Source organism: Emys orbicularis, chromosome 19 (genome assembly GCF_028017835.1).
Source record: "Emys orbicularis isolate rEmyOrb1 chromosome 19, rEmyOrb1.hap1, whole genome shotgun sequence".
Lineage (NCBI taxonomy): Eukaryota > Metazoa > Chordata > Testudines > Emydidae > Emys > Emys orbicularis.
The window spans coordinates 2019544-2038089 of NC_088701.1; the positions used below are offsets into that span (position 1 = coordinate 2019544).

At 62.1% G+C, this 18546-nt stretch overlaps 1 protein-coding gene across 1 annotated transcript; it reads right to left on the minus strand.

Annotated features, from left to right (window-relative positions):
• Window positions 1-2428: 2428 nt before the first annotated feature.
• On the minus strand, window positions 2429-17685 carry KANK2 (KN motif and ankyrin repeat domains 2). The gene is made up of 10 exons (XM_065419548.1): window positions 17649-17685; window positions 15307-16734; window positions 11944-12043; window positions 10372-10596; window positions 9759-9846; window positions 4741-4960; window positions 4450-4592; window positions 3592-3792; window positions 3182-3280; window positions 2429-2491 (listed from the first exon to the last, which is right to left on the minus strand). The coding sequence occupies exons 1-10, from the start codon at window positions 17683-17685 to the stop codon at window positions 2429-2431; spliced, it is 2604 nt and encodes an 867-aa protein (XP_065275620.1).
• Window positions 17686-18546: the final 861 nt, after the last annotated feature.

Genomic DNA, 18546 nt, shown 5'->3' on the forward strand with positions numbered 1-18546 from the left:
CCCATCGCGCCGGGCACTGCCCAGAGCCCAACCGAGATCGGGGCCCCATCGCGCCGGGCACTGCCCAGAGCCCAACCGAGACCGGGGCCCCGTCGCGCCGGGCGCTGCCCAGACCCCAGCCGAGACCGGGGCCCCGTCGCGCCGGGCGCTGCCCAGACCCCAGCCGAGACCGGGGCCCCGTCGCGCCGGGCGCTGCCCAGAGCCCAACCGAGATCGGGGCCCCGTCGCACCGGGCGCTGCCCAGAGCCCAACCGAGACCGGGGCCCCGTCGCGCCGGGCACTGCCCAGACCCCAACCGAGACCGGGGCCCCGTCGCGCCGGGCACTGCCCAGAGCCCAACCGAGACCGGGGCCCCGTCGCACCGGGCGCTGCCCAGACCCCAGCCGAGACCGGGGCCCCATCGCGCTGGGCGCTGCCCAGACCCCAGCCGAGACCAGGGCCCCGTCGCGCCGGGTGCTGCCCAGAGCCCAACCGAGATCGGGGCCCCGTCGCGCCGGGCGCTGCCCAGACCCCAGCCGAGACCGGGGCCCCGTCGTGCCGGGCGCTGCCCAGACCCCAGTCGAGATCAGGACCTCATCACGCCAGGCGCTGCCCAGACCCCAACCAAGACTGGGGCCCCATCGCGCCGGGCACTGCCCAGAGCCCAACCGAGACTGGGGCCCCATCGCGCCGGGCGCTGCCCAGACCCCAGCCGAGACCGGGGCCCCGTCGCGCCGGGCGCTGCCCAGACCCCAACCAAGATCAGGACCTCATCACGCCAGGTGCTGCCCAGAGCCCAACCGAGACTGGGGCCCCATCGCGCCGGGTGCTGCATTGACCCGCTGTGAGACAGTCCTTGCCCTAAAGAGCTCACGGTCTAACTAGACAAAGGTAGGGAGGGGAAACTGAGGCACGGAGGGAAAAGTGGCTCACCCAGCAGGACAGTAGCAGAACCGGGACCAGCCCTGCCGCACGCCCCAGCCCTGTCACTGCCCTGATGTTTAACAGACCAGCAGTAGCGCATGTTTTTTCCAATAGCTTTATTTTTAACAGGTTACAAATGGGATGAAGGTAATACTGACATCAGCGAATACACCGCTTGGTATGTGCGACTAAACAGCCCCCCCGCCCCCAGGTATAAACCGAGTGCTGAGCTCACCGGCCCCCACCCCTGGATACTGCCCCAGTGTGCGGGGGAAGGGGAATTATACAATGTTCATAAACATGGCTGGGGGGGGAGGGTCAGACAGCAAACAGAAACTAAAAAAAAAAAGACAGATTTGTACCGCGGCTTTGACCCAAGCCCCAAATGTTGGGGGGGGGAGAGGAAATAAGACATCACCCTAAAAGCCCAACTGGATCCGCTTCCCACGCTGGCCGGCTGCATCCGCTGAGGCCCTAAACACCGGGCAGTAAAATAACCTTGAGCGTTCGGGGTTTTCTTGGCGTATATTAATATATAGATTTGATATAAAAATAGGAATGTTTCCTTTGCTATTTGTTGCTTTTTAAAAGCAATTGCCACACACTTTGGTTCCAATGTCTTTCCCGTCCTTTGGCCGGCGAGAAAGGCCTTTTTGGAGAAGGTTGGTACTAAAAAAAGTTTTGTTATTGCAATTAAAAGCTATATAGAGCTAGGTAGGTACATAGAGAGAGGAAGTGCTGCCCCCTACTGGCCAGGTAGGGTAATTCATCCATGCAAATTTACCAGGCTGGCATTTTTAGGAAGGTTTTTTTTAAAAACCTGCTCCCTTTAAAATCGATTCTAGAAACAGCGCCCCAGCTGCTTCCATCATAGAAATAACACTGAGTAGAGAGAGCTTTTTTAAGTGGGGAAAAAATCCAGAGGGGAAACTGAGGCACGGAGCGACTTGCCCAAGGTCACACGCACAGGAGGAGTCTGGGTCTGTCAGCTGAAGATGGACGGAGTACCCACAATGCACCAAAGAGCCCCCCCCCATCTCCAGCCCAATGGGGGGACGGGACGGGAGCTCCTGGCTTGCATGAATTTCCGTGATGTGTAGGAATGGTCCCGGATGGGAATCCGGTGTCTGCCGGAGGCAGGCCGGGGCGATGCAGCTGCTGCTGGAGTGGAGCCTATCAAACCATCCGTGGCAGGGCCCATGGGACCAAAGCCAGTGGAGACTTAGAAAACGCAGCTGCCAGATTTCCGCCGCCGAGCTTGTCTCCGGCTTCCTTTGTCGTGTCCTTGCTGCCCCCCGACATCCATCCCAACGCCCACCAGCAAGCAGCAGTCGCCCCCCGGCTCCGGCTGGGACAGAGGCTCCAGTGGCTCGGCTCGGACCGCAGGAGGGACGAGTTTCAGTGCTTGGGGTGGACAGCGTTCCCTCGAGACCCGCCCCCTTTCTCCCCCCACATCTCGATCGGTGTCTTCGGGGCTGCCGGGGGGAGCGGGGGGGGGGGGAGAACACGGCAGGTCCCTCCTCCGCTACTGAGCCTCGGGGGGCAGGACGGCTGCTGCGGTCTCGGCTTTCGGCTGCTTTGGGGTCCCCTGGAAAGAACATTTCGGCTTCAGTGTCGACCTGGCCTTGGCCCCGTCCGCCCGCTCCCTGTCCCCATTTTACAGATGGGGAAACTGAGGCCTGGAGTGGGAACGGGACACGCCACTGGTCATGCACAACAGATCCAGAATTCGGACCCAGGGCGTCCGCTCAGCCGTGCTCAGGGAATATCTCAGAGCCGGGGATAAACGCCCAGCCCGGGGGCCAGCCGGCTCTAAGCTGCAGGTGTCTGTGTGTGCGACATGCCTCGGGCTGCTCCCCACAGACGCCCTGGGTACCACCTGCCCCCCCCAGACACTGTCCCCCCACCCCCATCCCTGGAGGTTCCATCTCCCGGGGGGCCCCGGGCTCTGAGCTGACCCACCCGCTCCCGCCTGGCGGTGACCCCCGCAGCCGTGCCGAGGGGCTGCCGGCCCCCAGCTCCGCCTGGCCCGCTCACTGCCCTGTCCCCGGGACTCCCTCTGTCGGGGCAGCGCTGCCCCACGGCTCCCCACCGCTAGAGCCACTAGGGGCTGGGGGAGCCGGCAGGGAGCACTGAAAAACAGGACCCAAGCCCGGGAAAGCTGGACACGGCCCTTGGCATGGCCCTGCTCCATCTGCGTCAGTGTGTGGGGGGGTGTTCCACGCCCCGGGCCAGGCTCTGTCTGCACCCGGGGGGGTCTGGCGCACCCGTCACTCACCGGGGAGGGCGGCTTGGCGAAGTTCAGGTGGGCGTACAGCATGACGGCGATGTCGTTCTGCCCGGCCTCCAGCGCGATGGACAGGGCCGTGCTGCCGTCCTGCCGGAGGGAACGGGGTCAGGGGCAACCGGTGGGGACTGGATCGCCCGGGGTAGGGGCTCCCCGATGCACCTGTCCCCTCTGGCTGCCCCAAAGCAGCGAGCACCCCCCCTGGCCCGGCCCGAGGGGGCTCCCGCCCGTAGGGGAATGGGTACGCAGTGGGCTGATGCATAGGCCAATATGCAAATCAGGACATCACCTTGTTTGCATAAGCGCCCCCCACCCCCCTAGAGTATCTGCAAAACTGGGTCTCCCCCCGCCCCCAGCTCGAGGGCCCCCCTTTAAGCTCCCCAGGCCGGCGTGGCACTCACGTGGTCGGCCAGGCCCACGTGGCAGGCGGGCGTGGCCAGCAGCAGGCGGGCGATCTCGGCGTGCCCGTGTTCGCAGGCGCACATCAGGGCCGTCGAGCCGTCGGCGTCCTGCAGGTTCACGTCGGCCGCGCAGGCCAGCAGAGCCCGCACCATGTCCTGGCGCCCGTGGCTCACGGCCAGCATCAGGGCCGTCTGCCCGGCCTGCGGGGAGCCGGGGTCAGTGGAGCCGGGACGGGGTTGTGGGCTTGATTCGTGGGGGCAGGTGGGAAGGAGGAACTCAGTGGGAGGGGAGAGATCCATGGGGGAGGGTCTGTGGGGGGGCAGGGCTGGGGGGGAATCTCAGGAGAGATCTATGGGGGGGAGGAGTCCACAGGGGACAGGAGGGGTGGGGGGGCGTCTGTGGGGGGAGGGGTTGAGGGAGGAGTCCGTAGGGAAGGTGGGTGGGGCGGGGGCCGTGTGGGGCGGAAGGGGTTGCACCCAGGCTAGTTCAGCCCCCACCCCGGCCGTTCACCAGGGCGCCCATCGCGGCCAGGAAACGGCTCCTAGCCACAAGCCAGTGCAGGGACCCCAGCCCCCCGTGCTCCCAGCCAGCTCCCCCGGCCACTCCGCAGCCCCCGGCGCTCCCGGCCAGCCCCCCCAGCCAGTCCCCAGCCCCCCGCGCTCCCAGCCAGCCCCCCCAGCCAGTCCCCAGCCCCCCGCGCTCCCAGCCAGCCCCCCCAGCCAGTCCCCAGCCCCCTGCGCCCCCGGCCACTCCGCAGCCCCCGGCGCTCCCGGCCAGCCCCCCCAGCCAGTCCCCAGCCCCCTGCGCTCCCCAGCCAGACCCCCCCCACACCGCTCCCGGCCTGCCCCCGCCCACACCTGGCTGGCCTTGGCGTTGACGTCCCCCAGCTGCAGCAGCTGCCGGATGATGGCCATGTCGTCGTCGGAGCGGGTGGCGGCCAGCGCCGTCAGCATGATGGCTGTGTAGCCCGCTTTGTTCTGCTTGTCCACGTTGCACAGGCCTGGGGAGGGAAACAGTCAGTAGAGGGGAGACCCCCCCAGACTGGAATAGAACCCAGGAGTCCAGGCTCCAAACCCCCCCCCCCCACTCTAATCACTAGCCCCCACAACCCACCCCCCGGGCTGGACCTCCCCGCCATGGCACCTCACCGGTCTCCAGGAGGCGCTGCACCACGGGGAAGTTGGAGTGCGAGACGGTGTAGTGCAGCGCTGTGTTCCCGTTCCCGTCCGCCATGTTGAGGACGAACTCCAGCAGCCGGGGCGAGAGGGAGCGGTATGCGGCCAGGCGCCCCCCCACGGCCTCGGGGGCGGCCTCCCTGTGGCACGACAGCTGCAACCAGTCCTGCAGCACCAGGGTGTAGGCGGCCTTCTGGGGGGAGACGGGGAGAGGGGTGTCGCCTGCGGCCTTTGGGAGGAAGTGACATGGCCCCTGCTCCAACCACTAGACCCCACTCCCCTCCCAGAGATGGGGCTAGAGCCCAGGAGTCCTGGCTCCCAGCCCCCTGCTCCAACCACTAGACCCCACTCCCCTCCCAGAGCTGGGGCTAGAACCCAGGAGTCTTGGCTCCCAGCCCCCCTGCTCCAACCACTAGACCCCACTCCCCTCCCAGAGATGGGGCTAGAACCCAGGAGTCCTGGCTCCCAGACCCCCCTGCTCTAACCGCTAGACCCCACTCCCCTCCCAGAGCTGGGACAGAACTCAGGAGTCTTGGCTCCCAGCCCCCTGCTCTAACCACTAGACCCCACTCCCCTCCCAGAGTTGGGGCTAGAACCCAGGAGTCCTGGCTCCCAGCCCCCCCTGCTCTAACCACTAGACCCCACTCCCCTCCCAGAGCTGGGGCTAGAACCCAGGAGTCCTGGCTCCCAGCCCCCCCTGCTCTAACCACTAGACCCCACTCCCCTCCCAGAGCTGGGGAGAGAACCCAGGAGTCCTGGCCCCCAGCCCCCCCTGCTCCAACCACTAGACCCCACTCCCCTCCCAGAGATGGGGCTAGAGCCCAGGAGTCCTGGCTCCCAGCCCCCCCTGCTCTAACCACTAGACCCCACTCCCCTCCCAGAGCTGGGACAGAACTCAGGAGTCCTGGCTCCCAGACCCCTCTGCTCTAACCACTAGACCCCACTCCCCTCCCAGAGATGGGGCTAGAACCCAGGAGTCCTGGCTCCCAGCCCCCCTGCTCTAACCACTAGCCCCCACTCCCCTCCCAGAGCCGGGGAGAGAACCCAGGAGTCCTGGCTCCCAGCCCCCCCTGCTCTAACCACTAGACCCCACTCCCCTCCCAGAGCCGGGGAGAGAACCCAGGAGTCCTGGTGTGACGTTGCACTCCATATGTTTATGGAAATATGCTAATAAGTGTGACTATAATGTAACTGGAATATGCTTTATGCAAAAGGTCTCTTGTAAGGTATCATTACAAAGCTGTGCATCTCTCTCTATCGGTGTTAGAGAGAGTGGACAATTTCTGAGTTTACCCTGTGTAAGCTTTATACAGAGTAAAACGGATTTATTTGGGGTTTGGATCCCACTGGGAGCTGGGTGTCTGGGTGCTGGAGACAGGTGACCTGCTGAGTAGTTTTCAGTTAAGTCTGCAGCTTAGGGGGTTCAGACCTGGGTCAGTGTTGCAGCAGGCTAGCATGTCTGGCTCAACAAGGCAGGGTGCTGAAGTCCCAAGCAGACAAAGAAAACGGGCTCAGAGGTAGTTTTAGCACGTGAGGTGACAGTCCTAAGGGGGTCTCTGTGAATGAACCCGTCACAGTGGCGTAGTCGGCAGGATCTGTGCACAGCTGATTGCTTGGAGACACTGGTAGTGATTTTAAGTGAACTTTAGTGTGGTGGCCGGAGAACAGACCAAGTGGTTACTGGTTTGTTATTTTCTGTGTGTTTATTTTGGGGGAAGGAAATAAGCACAAGAAAGCAGGAAAATGACTCCCCGGGAGGCAGCTACAAACCTAGAGCTGGCCAGACTGGAAGCGGAAGAGAAGGCAAAGGACTGTGAGTTTCAAATGTGGCCGGCAGAAATGAGGCTCAAAGCAGCAGCTGCGGCCAGGGAAACCATGGAGGCCCAGCAACAGACTCAAACTGAAGCACAGAAAGCTGCTCACAAAAGAGCCCTGGAGTTAAAAGACCAAGAAATTGAGGCCCAGAAGCATGAACTGGCTGTAATGGAGTGGAAGAGACAAAACCCTTCAGCGGCTGGCTCCACTTCCCCAGAAATCCCCAAATGGGAACGATTATGTCCGCAGTATGATGAATCCCGTGATATTGCCAAATATTTCATCACCTTTCAGAGACTGTGCACTCTCCATGCGGTTCCTGAAGATCAAAAAATGACCACTTTGGTTGCAAAATTGACCGGGAGAGCTCTGGCCATATTCAATAAGATGCCTATTGATGATGCTTCAAACTATGGTAAATGTAAGGAACTGGTTTTGAAAGAGCTCCAGATTACACCTGAAACCTACAGGGTAAAATTCAGGAGTTTTACGAGGGGATCTGGATTAAGTAATGTGGCCTATGTAAATGTAATGAGGGATTTGTTAGACAAGTGGGTGAGGGGGAAAGGCATTCCAAGCTTGGAAGAAATGTGTGATTTGCTTACTCAGGAACAGTTCCTGAATATGTGCAGTGATGATGTAAAACAGTATTTGTGGGAGGAAAGGATGGATGCAGTGGGTGAATTAGCCGGGTTTGCAGACTCGTACGAGCAGTTACAAGCTGCAATTAAACATAAATCACTGGCAGAGGGGTATAGGGTCGGGGGAAAGCAGAATCACCGTTCTACCCCTGGGAAAAAGGAGGCTGGGCGGTCACCTCCCCATTCCCCGATTACTTGTCCCAAGTCTCCTGTCCAAGCAGAGGAGCCCAGTAGGTGCTCTCATTGTAAGTCCACTGAGCACCTGAGGAATAAATGTCCTTGGCTGAGTGGCCTACACTGCTGTGTGGAAGGGGAAACTGAGGCACACCACCTCATGGCATTGGTGGCTAAATGCCAAGACACCTACGCTTTAACAGATATTACTGTTAGCAATACTACACCCCCAGGCACCTGCGGACCTGAAACCCAGAACTTTGCAAGAACACCTATGAATGACATCATAGGGTTTAAAGGTACTGGGAGGGTGTGTCACCAGAGACGACCAGGGATTTTACATGAACTGCCTCCACCATGCACAGTGTCCAAGACTCCGGCAGTAAGTTCAGGAGGAGGGTGTGACATCGCACTACATATGTTTATGGAAATATGCTAATGAGTGTGAATATGATGTAACTGGAATATGCTTCATGCAAAAAGTCTCTTGTAAGGTATCATACAAAGCTAATAATCTACTGAGTGTGGTCATCCTATTTGTATGAATGTATCATTCTTGTATCTAAACTAGGAATATGAAGTATAACTCTGAGATCCTATTGTAATTATGAAAAGTGTGGGCCATTAATGGTGGTTTGGAATCTTGACGGCTCCCGTTAACCAGGACAATTGACACTAGATGGCTCTGTTTACCTGCAAGCCTCCACTGCAAACGTGCCAGTCCTGGAAGAATGGAGGGGGGGCTGACAGGACATGTGACCATGTCACCTGGTACTGGAATCCATCTTTAACCTGGTGCTTTTCCATTGAGAAGGAGGGGTGGGGACCCAGAGAGACAAAAGATTCCCGCCTTGTGCCAAAGCTATAAAAGGGAGTGGAACAAAGGGGGCTGCAGTCATGAGAAATCCCCTAGCTACCACCTGAGCTGGAACTAACAAGGTCTGTACCAGGGGAAAGGTTTGGGCCCTGACTAGGAAGGAGTCTAGTCTGTGAAAGAAGCTTATTGGAACATCTCTGAGGGTGAGATTTCATCTGTATTTAGTTTCTTAATGTATCAGGCTTAGACTTGCGTGTTTTGTTTTATTTTGCTTGGTAACTTACTTTGTTCTGTCTGTTATTACTTGGAACCACTTAAATCCTACTTTTTATACTTAATAAAATCACTTTTGTTTATTAATTAACCCAGAGTAAGTGATTAATACTGGGGGAGCAAACAGCTGTGCATCTCTCTCTATCAGTGTTATGGAGGGCGGACAGTTCATGAGTTTACCCTGTATAAGCTTTATACCGAGTACAACGGATTTATTTGGGTTTGGATCCCATTGGGAGCTGGGTGTCTGGGTGCTGGAGACAGGAGCACTTGCTGAGCTGTTTTCAGTTAAGTCTGCAACTTTGGGGGGTCAGCCCCTGGGTCTGTGTTTGCAGCAGGCTGGCGTGTCTGGCTCAACAAGGCAGGGTGCTGAAGTCCCAGGCTGGCAGGGAAAACGGGCTCAGAGGTAGTCTCAGCACATCAGGTGACAGTCCCAAGGGGATCTCTGTGACTGACCCCCTCACTCCTGGTTCCCAGACCCCCTGCTCTGCCCCAGGACAACGGGGCCCTGGGGTCTTTACCCTCTAACCCTAGTACCAAGAATTAACGGGAGCAAATCTTTGCCTGGCACCTGGTTTTGCTCTGTTTAAATCCCCCCCCCCCCCGTTTCTCTCAGCTGACGTGAACGAGGCGCCTCATTTCACTTCACTTCATTTCACAGCCTCCTGGTGCTTCGCCGGCAGAATCCTGCCGGGGAATTTCCCGGTTGTTTGAGCCCCTCTGCGGACCCTTCGCCGGGCTTCGCGTTGTATAGCCCCTGGCCCTTCCCGGGTGCTCCCTGCCGCTAGCCAAGAGGGCAGTGCGAAGGGGAGGCAGCGTGGCCTCAGGAGCCCGGGGATCTCCTCCCAGCTCTGCCCCAGGCCCGCTGGGTGAGCTGGGGCAGGTCATGTCCCCTCCCCGTGCCTCAGTTTCTCAGCTGATGAACCTGTGACCTGCTTTGCAAAGGGACCTGAGCTCTAGGGATTATTCCTGTTAATTCCTCTGCATCCATTAAACCACCTGCCGGGCAGGAAGCCGGGCCGTGGCGGCGGGGTGTGTTCTGGGCTCGCTGAGGCAAGCCCTGTGCCAGCAGAAAGCAGCGAGAACCCAGGAGTCCTGACACCACCCACAGCCTGCACCAGGATGGTTCACTGTTTCCCTCCTCCCCCCGGTGGCTACTCTGTGAACAGCAGTTGGTCTAGAACCTGCAGCTCAGGCAGCAGCAGCCTGGGCTGTCGCACCCTGAGGTCCCAGGTTCTAGACCCGCGCACGGGCCCCTTATCTCGCCGTACCATCTCCTTGTCCATGAGCATGTCCGGGCTCTCCAGGTACTTCTGCAGGGTTTCACAGGCCGCTAACAGCTCCGGGCTGAGTCCTGTCCTGCAACGAGAGGGGGAGCAGGGGGCTAGTGGGGTCTTCCCCATGGGGGGGGGGATCCTGAATCTGGGGGGGACGAGCCAGGGGGTCTAGAAGGGGCAGGGCTGTTCCTGAGTCCTGCAGAGTTGGCTGGTCACTGAAAGTGGCACCCAAGGGATTAGGTCGGGTCTAATGGGCAGCAGGGCCAGGGCAAGGCGGCCGGTGGTGAGAGCTGCCCTCCCCAGGCGTGGCCGCGGGGGTGCAGGACAGACGGAAGCCAAGGGGCCAGTCGCTCAGGGCATGATCCCGGCTCAGGCTGCAGCCCTGAGAGCCCAGCCTGGGCCTGGGGTAGTCTCGGCTGGGCGGGGGCAGAGCCCAACCAGGTGCCGAAGATGTTAGCCCAGCTGGGATCCAGACAATTCCCTGGCACAACATTCCCCTCCCACAGCTGGGAGAGAACCCCGGAGTCCTGGCTCCCTGGTCTAACCCCTGCTCTAGCCACTAGACCCCACTCCCCTTGCACGAGGGCGCAGACCCCTGTAGAGTTACCCAGTGCCGCTCCCTGGTGCCGCTCTGGGGGGTTCCCCTGCTGTCGCCGTGTCGCTGTCCGCAGGGACTCTCTGGGGGGCCATCGCCGGGGGCCTGGGGGTCTCTGTCTGCCCCGCCAGGGGCCCCTCGCTGGCCTCATGGTACTCGCTCTCTGTGCTCTCGTTGTCGGAGGAGTTCTCGGCGGAGTTCTCGGCCGTGCTGGAGCCCGAGGAGGTGGACTCGTACCTGAGGTGGGGAGCGGGCTCAGAGCTGGCAGGGCAGCACCAGAGCTCGCGCCCCTCCCAGAACCCAGGAGTCCTGGCTCCCACCCCCCCTGCTCTAACCACTAGACCCCACTCCCCACCACAGCTGCCAAATAGAACCCCGGAGTCCTAACGCCCAGCCCCCCCTGCTCTAACCATTAGTTATTGACATGAACTGTGACCGTATAGATCATTGTTGCAACCACTGTTATATATTTGTCGTGTGAGGTGTCTATACAGAGGTTATGATTTGCTGGTTATGATGGGTGTGTGTGTGTGTGTGTGTGTGTGTGTGTGTGCGTGTGCGTGCGCGCAGTTTATTGGCTCTGTACTTGTATCTCAATGTGTTTGATTCTAAGTAGCCTCAGTGAAGCATCTGGTCGGCTTCTTGAGAAGGGACAATTCTCAGGAAGTGCCCAGTCAAGAAACACTTAACGGACGATGGACTTTGGGAGACGCCAATCCACATCTGAGCTTTCCTGGGAACCTTCAAACTAACATGGAAACAAAGGGCTGCTGTGATTTTCCACAGTAAGAATGGAGGTGTCCTTCCACCTGGCAGAGAATATAAAAGGCCCTAGAAACCCTCCATTTTGTCTTCAATACTGCTTCTGACCTCTGGAGAAACTTTGCTGCAAACTGAAGCTCTGAACAAAGGACTGAATGACCCGTCCCAGCTGGGGATGTTCCAGAGACTTGATTTGAACCTGCAGTTTATTCTATCGCTGCTACAAGCCTGAACCAAGAACTTTGCCATTTCTGTGTGTCATTGATTCCATGTAACCAATTCTAGCTCTCATCCAGATCTTTTTCCTTTTATGAATAAACCTTTAGACTTTAGATTCTAAAGGATTGGCAACAGCGTGATTTGTGGGTAAGATCTGATTTGTATATTGACCTGGGTCTGGGGCTTGGTCCTTTGGGATCGAGAGAACCTTTTTCTTTGACTGGGGTATTGGTTTTCATAACCATTTGTCCCCATAACGAGTGGCACTGGTGGGGATACTGGGAAACTGGAGTGTCTGAGGGAATTGCTTGTGTGACTTGTGGTTAGCCAGTGGGGTGAGACCGAAGTCCTCTCTGGCTGGCTGGTTTGGTGCCTTAGAAGTGGAGAAACCCCAGCCTGGGGCTGTAACTGCCCGGCTCTCAGCGATTTGTCCTGAATTGATACTCTCAGAAGTGTCCCACCAAAGGCAGCACCGTTACAACCCCATTTCCTGAAACGCGAATAGAACCCAGGCGTCCTGGCCACCAGCCCCCTCTCCTCCTGCTCTAACCCCCTACAAGACAAGGCCACCTGGGGCGGGGGCAGCTCCGCAGTTCCCCTTACCCGCCGTTGACGCCCACAAACTGGAGACTTTTCTTGCCCACCAGCTCCGGGGCCTCCTCCTGCCTCTTCGTGCCAGATCTGACGCCCCCCTGAGCTGAGGCTGCGGGGAGACGAGCAGAGAGGCCAGGATCAGAGACCAGCCCGGGCCCCCCATTCCTGAAGCCCCTTGGCTGCCCCTGAAGCCCCTGGCCCACCACACCCCTCACCTGGGTCCCCCGCCTCACTCGGGCACGGTGCAGCCGGCTGAGTCGGGATGAGGTCCAGGGCCACTGGGGCCTCTGGCTTCTGGGGGGCTCTGGCAAGAGGGGGGCGAAGGGGGGCAGGGTTACAGACACAGACCCATGCCCGGGTGGCACCGCTGACCCTGGGCTGGCTGGCGGGGGAGGGGAGATGCTAGGTTGCCGGCTGGGCCTGGCCCGATACAACCGGGGCCTGGCAAGGCCTGTGACCGGTGCCCAGCGGGCCGAGGGATGGTGGAGTGTGCGGGAGGGGTTGGTTGGGAGATGGGATCAGAGATCCCCCCGCCACCCCTTAGCAGCAGTCCTTGCATCCATGGGCCCAGTGCCCCCCCAGCAGGTCCCGTTCCACCCTCCAATCCCCCCCCCATGTGGGGCAATCTGGGGTGGGGCTGGGTGACGCAATGAGCACGGCTAACGAGCATGGCTAACGAGCACGGTTTATGGTAACTGCTAATCAAATCTCAGGCTCCAGCCTCAGCTCCAGCACCGGCAACCCAGAGCCCCCTCCAAGCCCCCGGAGGAGCCAGGAGGGGGACCCAGGGGTCCGGGCTCCCAGGCCCTGTAGCCGGGAGGGGGACCCAGGGGTCCGGGCTCCCAAGCCATGAAGCTACAATCCCCGGCTAGGGCTGGGAAGGGACCCAGGTGTCCTGCGCTGCACTCGCTGTCTTGTGTGGTTTCCCAGCCCTGCACAACCCTTGCCCCCCCCCCCGGTCCCTCCCAGGCCTTCCCCCCAGCCACCCCCCATCTCCCCTTTCAGCTCTGAGGCTTAGGCCAGCCGCCCCCCACGTCCAGGGGGTCCCCCCCCACAACTCCGCTTGTGAGACCTGAGATCCCTCAGTCAACACAAAGGGGCCTGATTCTCAGTGACTCTTGCCGTGCTTCCCCGCCCCCCCCCCCCCCCGGGTGGAAGTGTCCCTCCAAGGTCGCTGCTTCCTGGCGTAGGGGGACAGGTGGGGGGCACGGCCAGAGCACACGGCATTGTGGGTATTCTCCGCTTCGCCGTGCATGAGGTAGAGCAGCCCCAAGGCTGCTGGAAGTGACACCGGCTCTGGGCAAGCCAGTGGGGAGGGGACGGAGCTAAGGAGACTCAGGCCCCACCCCCCAAGGACAGGCCGGACATTTGTGGAGAGAGCCGGGGCCCCAGGAAACAAGCCTGGAGCCACCCCAGAGCCACGGGCAACGGGACTAGCGGGCAAGTGGGTTTGTCCGTCTGGCCGCTGGGAAAGGACTGAAAAGAACCAGAACTCCTGGATTCCCAGCCCCCTTTGATCTCCCCAGGGAGGAGCTGGTTAAAGTCTGTCTCGCCTGCTCTAAGCAGCTGGCCCAACCATCCTCTCCAAACAACCCCCGGGATTTCAGCCAGGCGGGAGACGGGGGACGGCCAGCGGTGTCCCCCCAGGATTTCAGCCAGGCGGGAGACGGGGGACGGCCAGCGGTGTCCCCCCAGGATTTCGGCCAGGCGGGAGACGGGGGACGGCCAGCGGTGTCCCCCTGGGATTTCAGCCAGGCGGGAGATGGGGGACAGCCAGCGGTGTCCCCCCGGGATTTCGGCCAGGCGGGAGACGGGGGACGGCCAGCGGTGTCCCCCTGGGATTTCAGCCAGGCGGGAGATGGGGGACGGCCAGCGGTGTCCCCCCAGGATTTCGGCCAGGCGGGAGACGGGGGATGGCCAACGGTGTCCCCCTGGGATTTCGGCCAGGTGGGAGACGGGGGACAGCCAGCGGTGACCCCCCCCCCCCACTGACCCCCCACTTGGTAAGGCAACTCCCATCTTTTCATGTGCTGTGTATTTATACCTCCCAACTGTCTTTTCCACTCTATGCATCCGAAGAAGTGGGTTTTAGCCCACGAAAGCTCATGCCCAGATACATTTGTTAGTCCATGAGAAAAATCGACCCTTCCAAACATGGTTCTAATCGATGGACCTACGAACTCAGGGCACGTTGTTCCCTGCAAAACCCAGCTGAGTTCTTCCCCTTAACTCGAGTAAAGATCCTAGTGAAGCCCCCACAAATCAGACGGTTCAGATGAATTTGGAGGTCCCGCTAAACCCCAGATGCCCTTATGAATTTTGACCTTGATCTGCTAACTTGTGTTCGACTCCTACCCGCCTCTCACTCGCCTGAGCGCACACCAGTTAGCCCGCACCTCGTAGCTGGGCTGTGTAGACGTGCCCCGTAGCTGGGCTTTCAAACCAATCTAGATCGGGCTGGTTGGACGAGTGCAGATCTCACCAGAACCCAGCCCATTTGGATCATCTGGCGCCAAGGGCCGTGTGTGGACGCTCCGATGCCGGTTTGAGCCGGGTTTATTTCGGCTTAGGGCAGGCAAAGAAGAGCGGCTGAACACAGAATGGGCCGGAGGCTGAGCGTCGGCACCAATTTCGCTACAATCCAGCTGAAAACTGGGCGCACCTTCCTTGTGGAGACTGACCAGGGGCAGCTTTGGGGGTTCATGGGGCCAGGGGCTGCCAGGGAGGCTGCGGGGGGGGGGAGCCCACTCAGTGCCCGCCCCACAGCGGTGCTGCCCGTCCCATGACGGAGGGGCAGCCGGACCGAACCCGAGCGGATCAGGGACCCTACGTCCACTTGGCAGCACTGCTCTGTCGCTCGGCCACCCCGCCGGGCTGGGATTAGGGGGGCGGGGATGGTGCCCCCATTGAATCTGGACGCCCCTGGGACAGGCTGGCTTAGTGGGGTGGGGAACGGGACACGGGGCCTTTCCCCTCTGGGGGGGCTGGATGGGGGGGGCCTGGCTCAGGGGGGTGGGGAATGGGACACGGGGCCTTTCCCCTCTGGGAGGGCTGGATGGGGGGGCCCTGGCTCAGGGGGGTGGGGAATGGGACACGGGGCCTTTCCCCTCTGGGAGGGCTGGATGGGGGGGCCCTGGCTCAGGGGGGTGGGGAACGGGACATGGGGTCTTTCCCCTCTGGGGGGTGCTGGATAGGTGGGGGGGATGGGCTGGCTCGGGGCAGGGGAACGGGACACGGGGCCTTTCCCCTCTATTTAGCTCTGCCCCCCAGTAATCCCCACCCCAGCACTGACCGGGGGGCAGGGAGCCCCTAGCCAGACGGGGGAGGAAGGACACAGGGCACCCCCCCCCCGATGCCTGCGCTGGGCCGTACCTGGGGAGGCTCCACCGCCCGGGCCCGTCTCCTCCCCGCCAGGTTCGACCGCGATGCTGATCTTCTTGACGCCGTGGACGGGGGCGGCGTGGGGCGCAGCGGCGTGGACGGGGAAGGCCGTCTCCACCACCACGGCCTGGGGCGGCTCCCCCAGCGTCAGGGCCCGCAGGCTGGCGTAGGGCTCCTTACTCTCCAAGCTCTGCGCCCGCTGCGGCCGGTGGGCCACGCCCGTGGCCGTGCTGGCGGCGATCTCCGGCTCCCGCTGCACCTGGACCACCTTGACCGTGTCCGCCTTGACGGGCACCTCCTGCTGCTGCCAGCCGGGGCGTCCCTCCGCCCGCCGCGGCCCCGCGGCCCCCTCCTGCCCGGCCGTGCCCGGCGCCGCCAGCTTCTGCTGGGCCCCCTGCAGCTCCCGGAGAGTCTTCTGCAGCTGCTTCTCCAGCGCGGCCTGGCGCTGCCCCTCCGGCGCCAGCTCCTCCTCGCTCACCCCCACCGCCACGCTCCGCCTGTCCCCCGGCTCCGACGTCCCCACCCCCACCGACCTCACCTCCCTCCGCTCTGCCGCCGGCGGGGGGCTCACGGGGGCCGAGCCCTCCGTGCCGCCCCCCGAATCCGGCCTCCGGCTGCCCCCCAGCGGCGAGGTGACCCCCGCCCCGCCTCCGCCCCCTTCCTCCTCCGGGATCTCGATGTAGAGCTCGCCCCTGCCTTTGCCCTTCCCAAACCCGCCCGGGTGGCCCAGGAACTTCTGGCTCTTCAGCTGGACGCTGAGCTGTCGCTTCTCCTCCTGCAGCACCGAGATCTTCACCTGCAGCACCGGGATGATCTTCACCTGCTCCTCCAGCTGCCGCAACTTCTTCAGCGCCACGGCCATCTGCTCCCGCACGTGCTGCAGGTGCCCGGGGCTGGGGGACACGGGCGTGGACAGCCCCGAGCTCAGTGGGGTGAACCCAGCCTGCGAGCCGTTCAGCCTGCCCGGGGGCTGCCCGCCCACCAGGGAGCTGGTGGAGCCCGAGACGCTGCTGTGGAGGCTGCCCAAGCCCCCCGGCCCGGCCCGGTCGCCCGCCTGGTCCTCCAGCTTCTTGCGGGCGTCCAGCAGGGTCTTCTCCACGCGGGCGTTGAAGGCGCCCGTCCCGCACTGGGGGTAGAAGCCGGGGGCGCAGTAGGAGTAGGAGGAGTGGCGGCTGTCCAGGCTGGCGTTGGAGCAGAGCGACTCGGTGGATGTCCACCAGGAGCCGGCGCCGCGGGGCAGGGAGCCGTAGCGGGGCCGCCGGTGCACCGGGACCCGCCGGATGGTGTTGCCTTTCTCAATGTCGTCCACGTACTTCAGGAAGTCCAGGTCGAGGCGGTAGCCGTACGGCGTCTCCACCGAGTAGGGCAGGGGCGGCTCCTGGGCCCCGAAGGCGGCGGGGGAGGTCGGGGTGGGCTTCCCTGCAAGCGGGGGAAGGGCAGGGGTCAATGGGGGGCACTGGGACTGCCCAGGTGTTAGCTGACTCCCCTGCCCCGCGCTCATCCCCGTTTGCAGAGAGAGAAACTGAGCCACGAGAAAGTTATCCCCAAGTTCATGTAGGGACTAGACCCCCAGAGTCCTGGTACCCAGCCCCCACTTCACCAACCCACTCCCCTCCCCGAGCTGGGGATAGAACCCAGGAGTCCTGGCACACAGCCCCCACGTCACCAACCCACTCCCCTCCCCGAGCTGGGGGTAGAACCCAGGAGTCCTGGCACACAGCCCCCACGTCACCAACCCACTCACCTCCCCGAGCTGGGGGTAGAACCCAGGAGTCCTGGCACACAGCCCCCACTTCACCAACCCACTCCCCTCCCCGAGCTGGGGATAGAACCCAGGAGTCCTGGCACACAGCCCCCACTTCACCAACCCACTCCCCTCCCCGAGCTGGGGGTAGAACCCAGGAGTCCTGGCACCCAGCCCCACACACACATTAACCACTAGGCCCCACTCCCCTCCCCTCCCCTCGGTGGGAACAGAACCCAGGAACACAGTTAGGCCCATGGGATCTGGGTTTATCCAGCGCCTTGCACCCTGGAGGAATGCAAAGGTCCTTAGAAAACTAATTTACCATCTATAGGTGCCCAGGCAGCTTCCTTATCACATGGGTAGAGTGCAGCCACCTCTGGGGTGGGGCACAGCAGCTGTTTATACAGCGCTGAAATGCACCCGCCTCTGGGGTGGAGCGCAGCTGCTGACAACACCCCACAGCATGGCTGCACCGGACAGGAAGTGAGGCTGCTGTATTCTACCGAAACCACATTCAGGGCAGACTTTGGCCCTGACTCCTGGTTCCACACCTGAGATCTGCAAAGCCCTGACCACAAGCACTCACCGGGGAAGCTGGAATCCATGTGCAGCACCTGCGCCATCCCGGCCCGTGTCCGAGCCTCAGCCCGTCACTGAAATCCTGGGGAGCTCTTAGCAAGCGGGACGACGCGGCCCCACGACCTGCAACGAGAGGCGGCGACGCGGCTGGGAACACGGCCGGGGGAGGAGACAGACCAGGGGGCCCATCTAGCTTCAGCCCCCCCCTCCCATCCCCGAGGGGTCTGGCTGGCCCAGGAGTCCTGTGTCAAACTGCTACACGCCCACTCCCCTCCCAGGGTGGGGGAGAGAACCCAGGCGTCCTGGCTCCCAGCCCCCTGCTCTAACCCACCAGCCCCCACTCCCCTCCCAGGGCCGGGGAGAGAACCCAGGTGTCCTGGCTCCCAGCCTCCCTGCTTCAACCACACGACCCCACTCCCCTCCGAGGGCCAGGGAGAGAACCCAGGAATCCTGGCTCCCAGCCCCCCCTGCTCTAACCACCAGCCCCCACTCCCCTCCCAGAGCCGGGGAGAGAACCCAGCAGTCCTGGCTCCCAGCCCCCCCTGCTCTAACCACCAGCCCCCACTCCCCTCCCAGGGCTGGGGAGAGAACCCAGGTGTCCTGATTCCCAGCCCCCCCTGCTCTAACCCACCAGCCCCCACTCCCCTCCCAGGGCTGGGGAGAGAACCCAGGTGTCCTGGCTCCCAGCCCCCCTTCCCCAATCCCAGTTTGCTTGAAGCCTGACTCTCCAAGCCCCCCCTGGCTCTCGCCCTCCCTGTGACCCAGCGCCCAGACCCCCCCCCCAGCACTTTCCCATCTGCTGCATCTGGTTTCCTGGCCCCGCCAGGCTGGGCCGGGCGCCAGCAGCGTGGATCCTGCCCTCCCCCATCCGCTCGCTGGGGGGTCTTACGGGGCGTCCCCTCCCC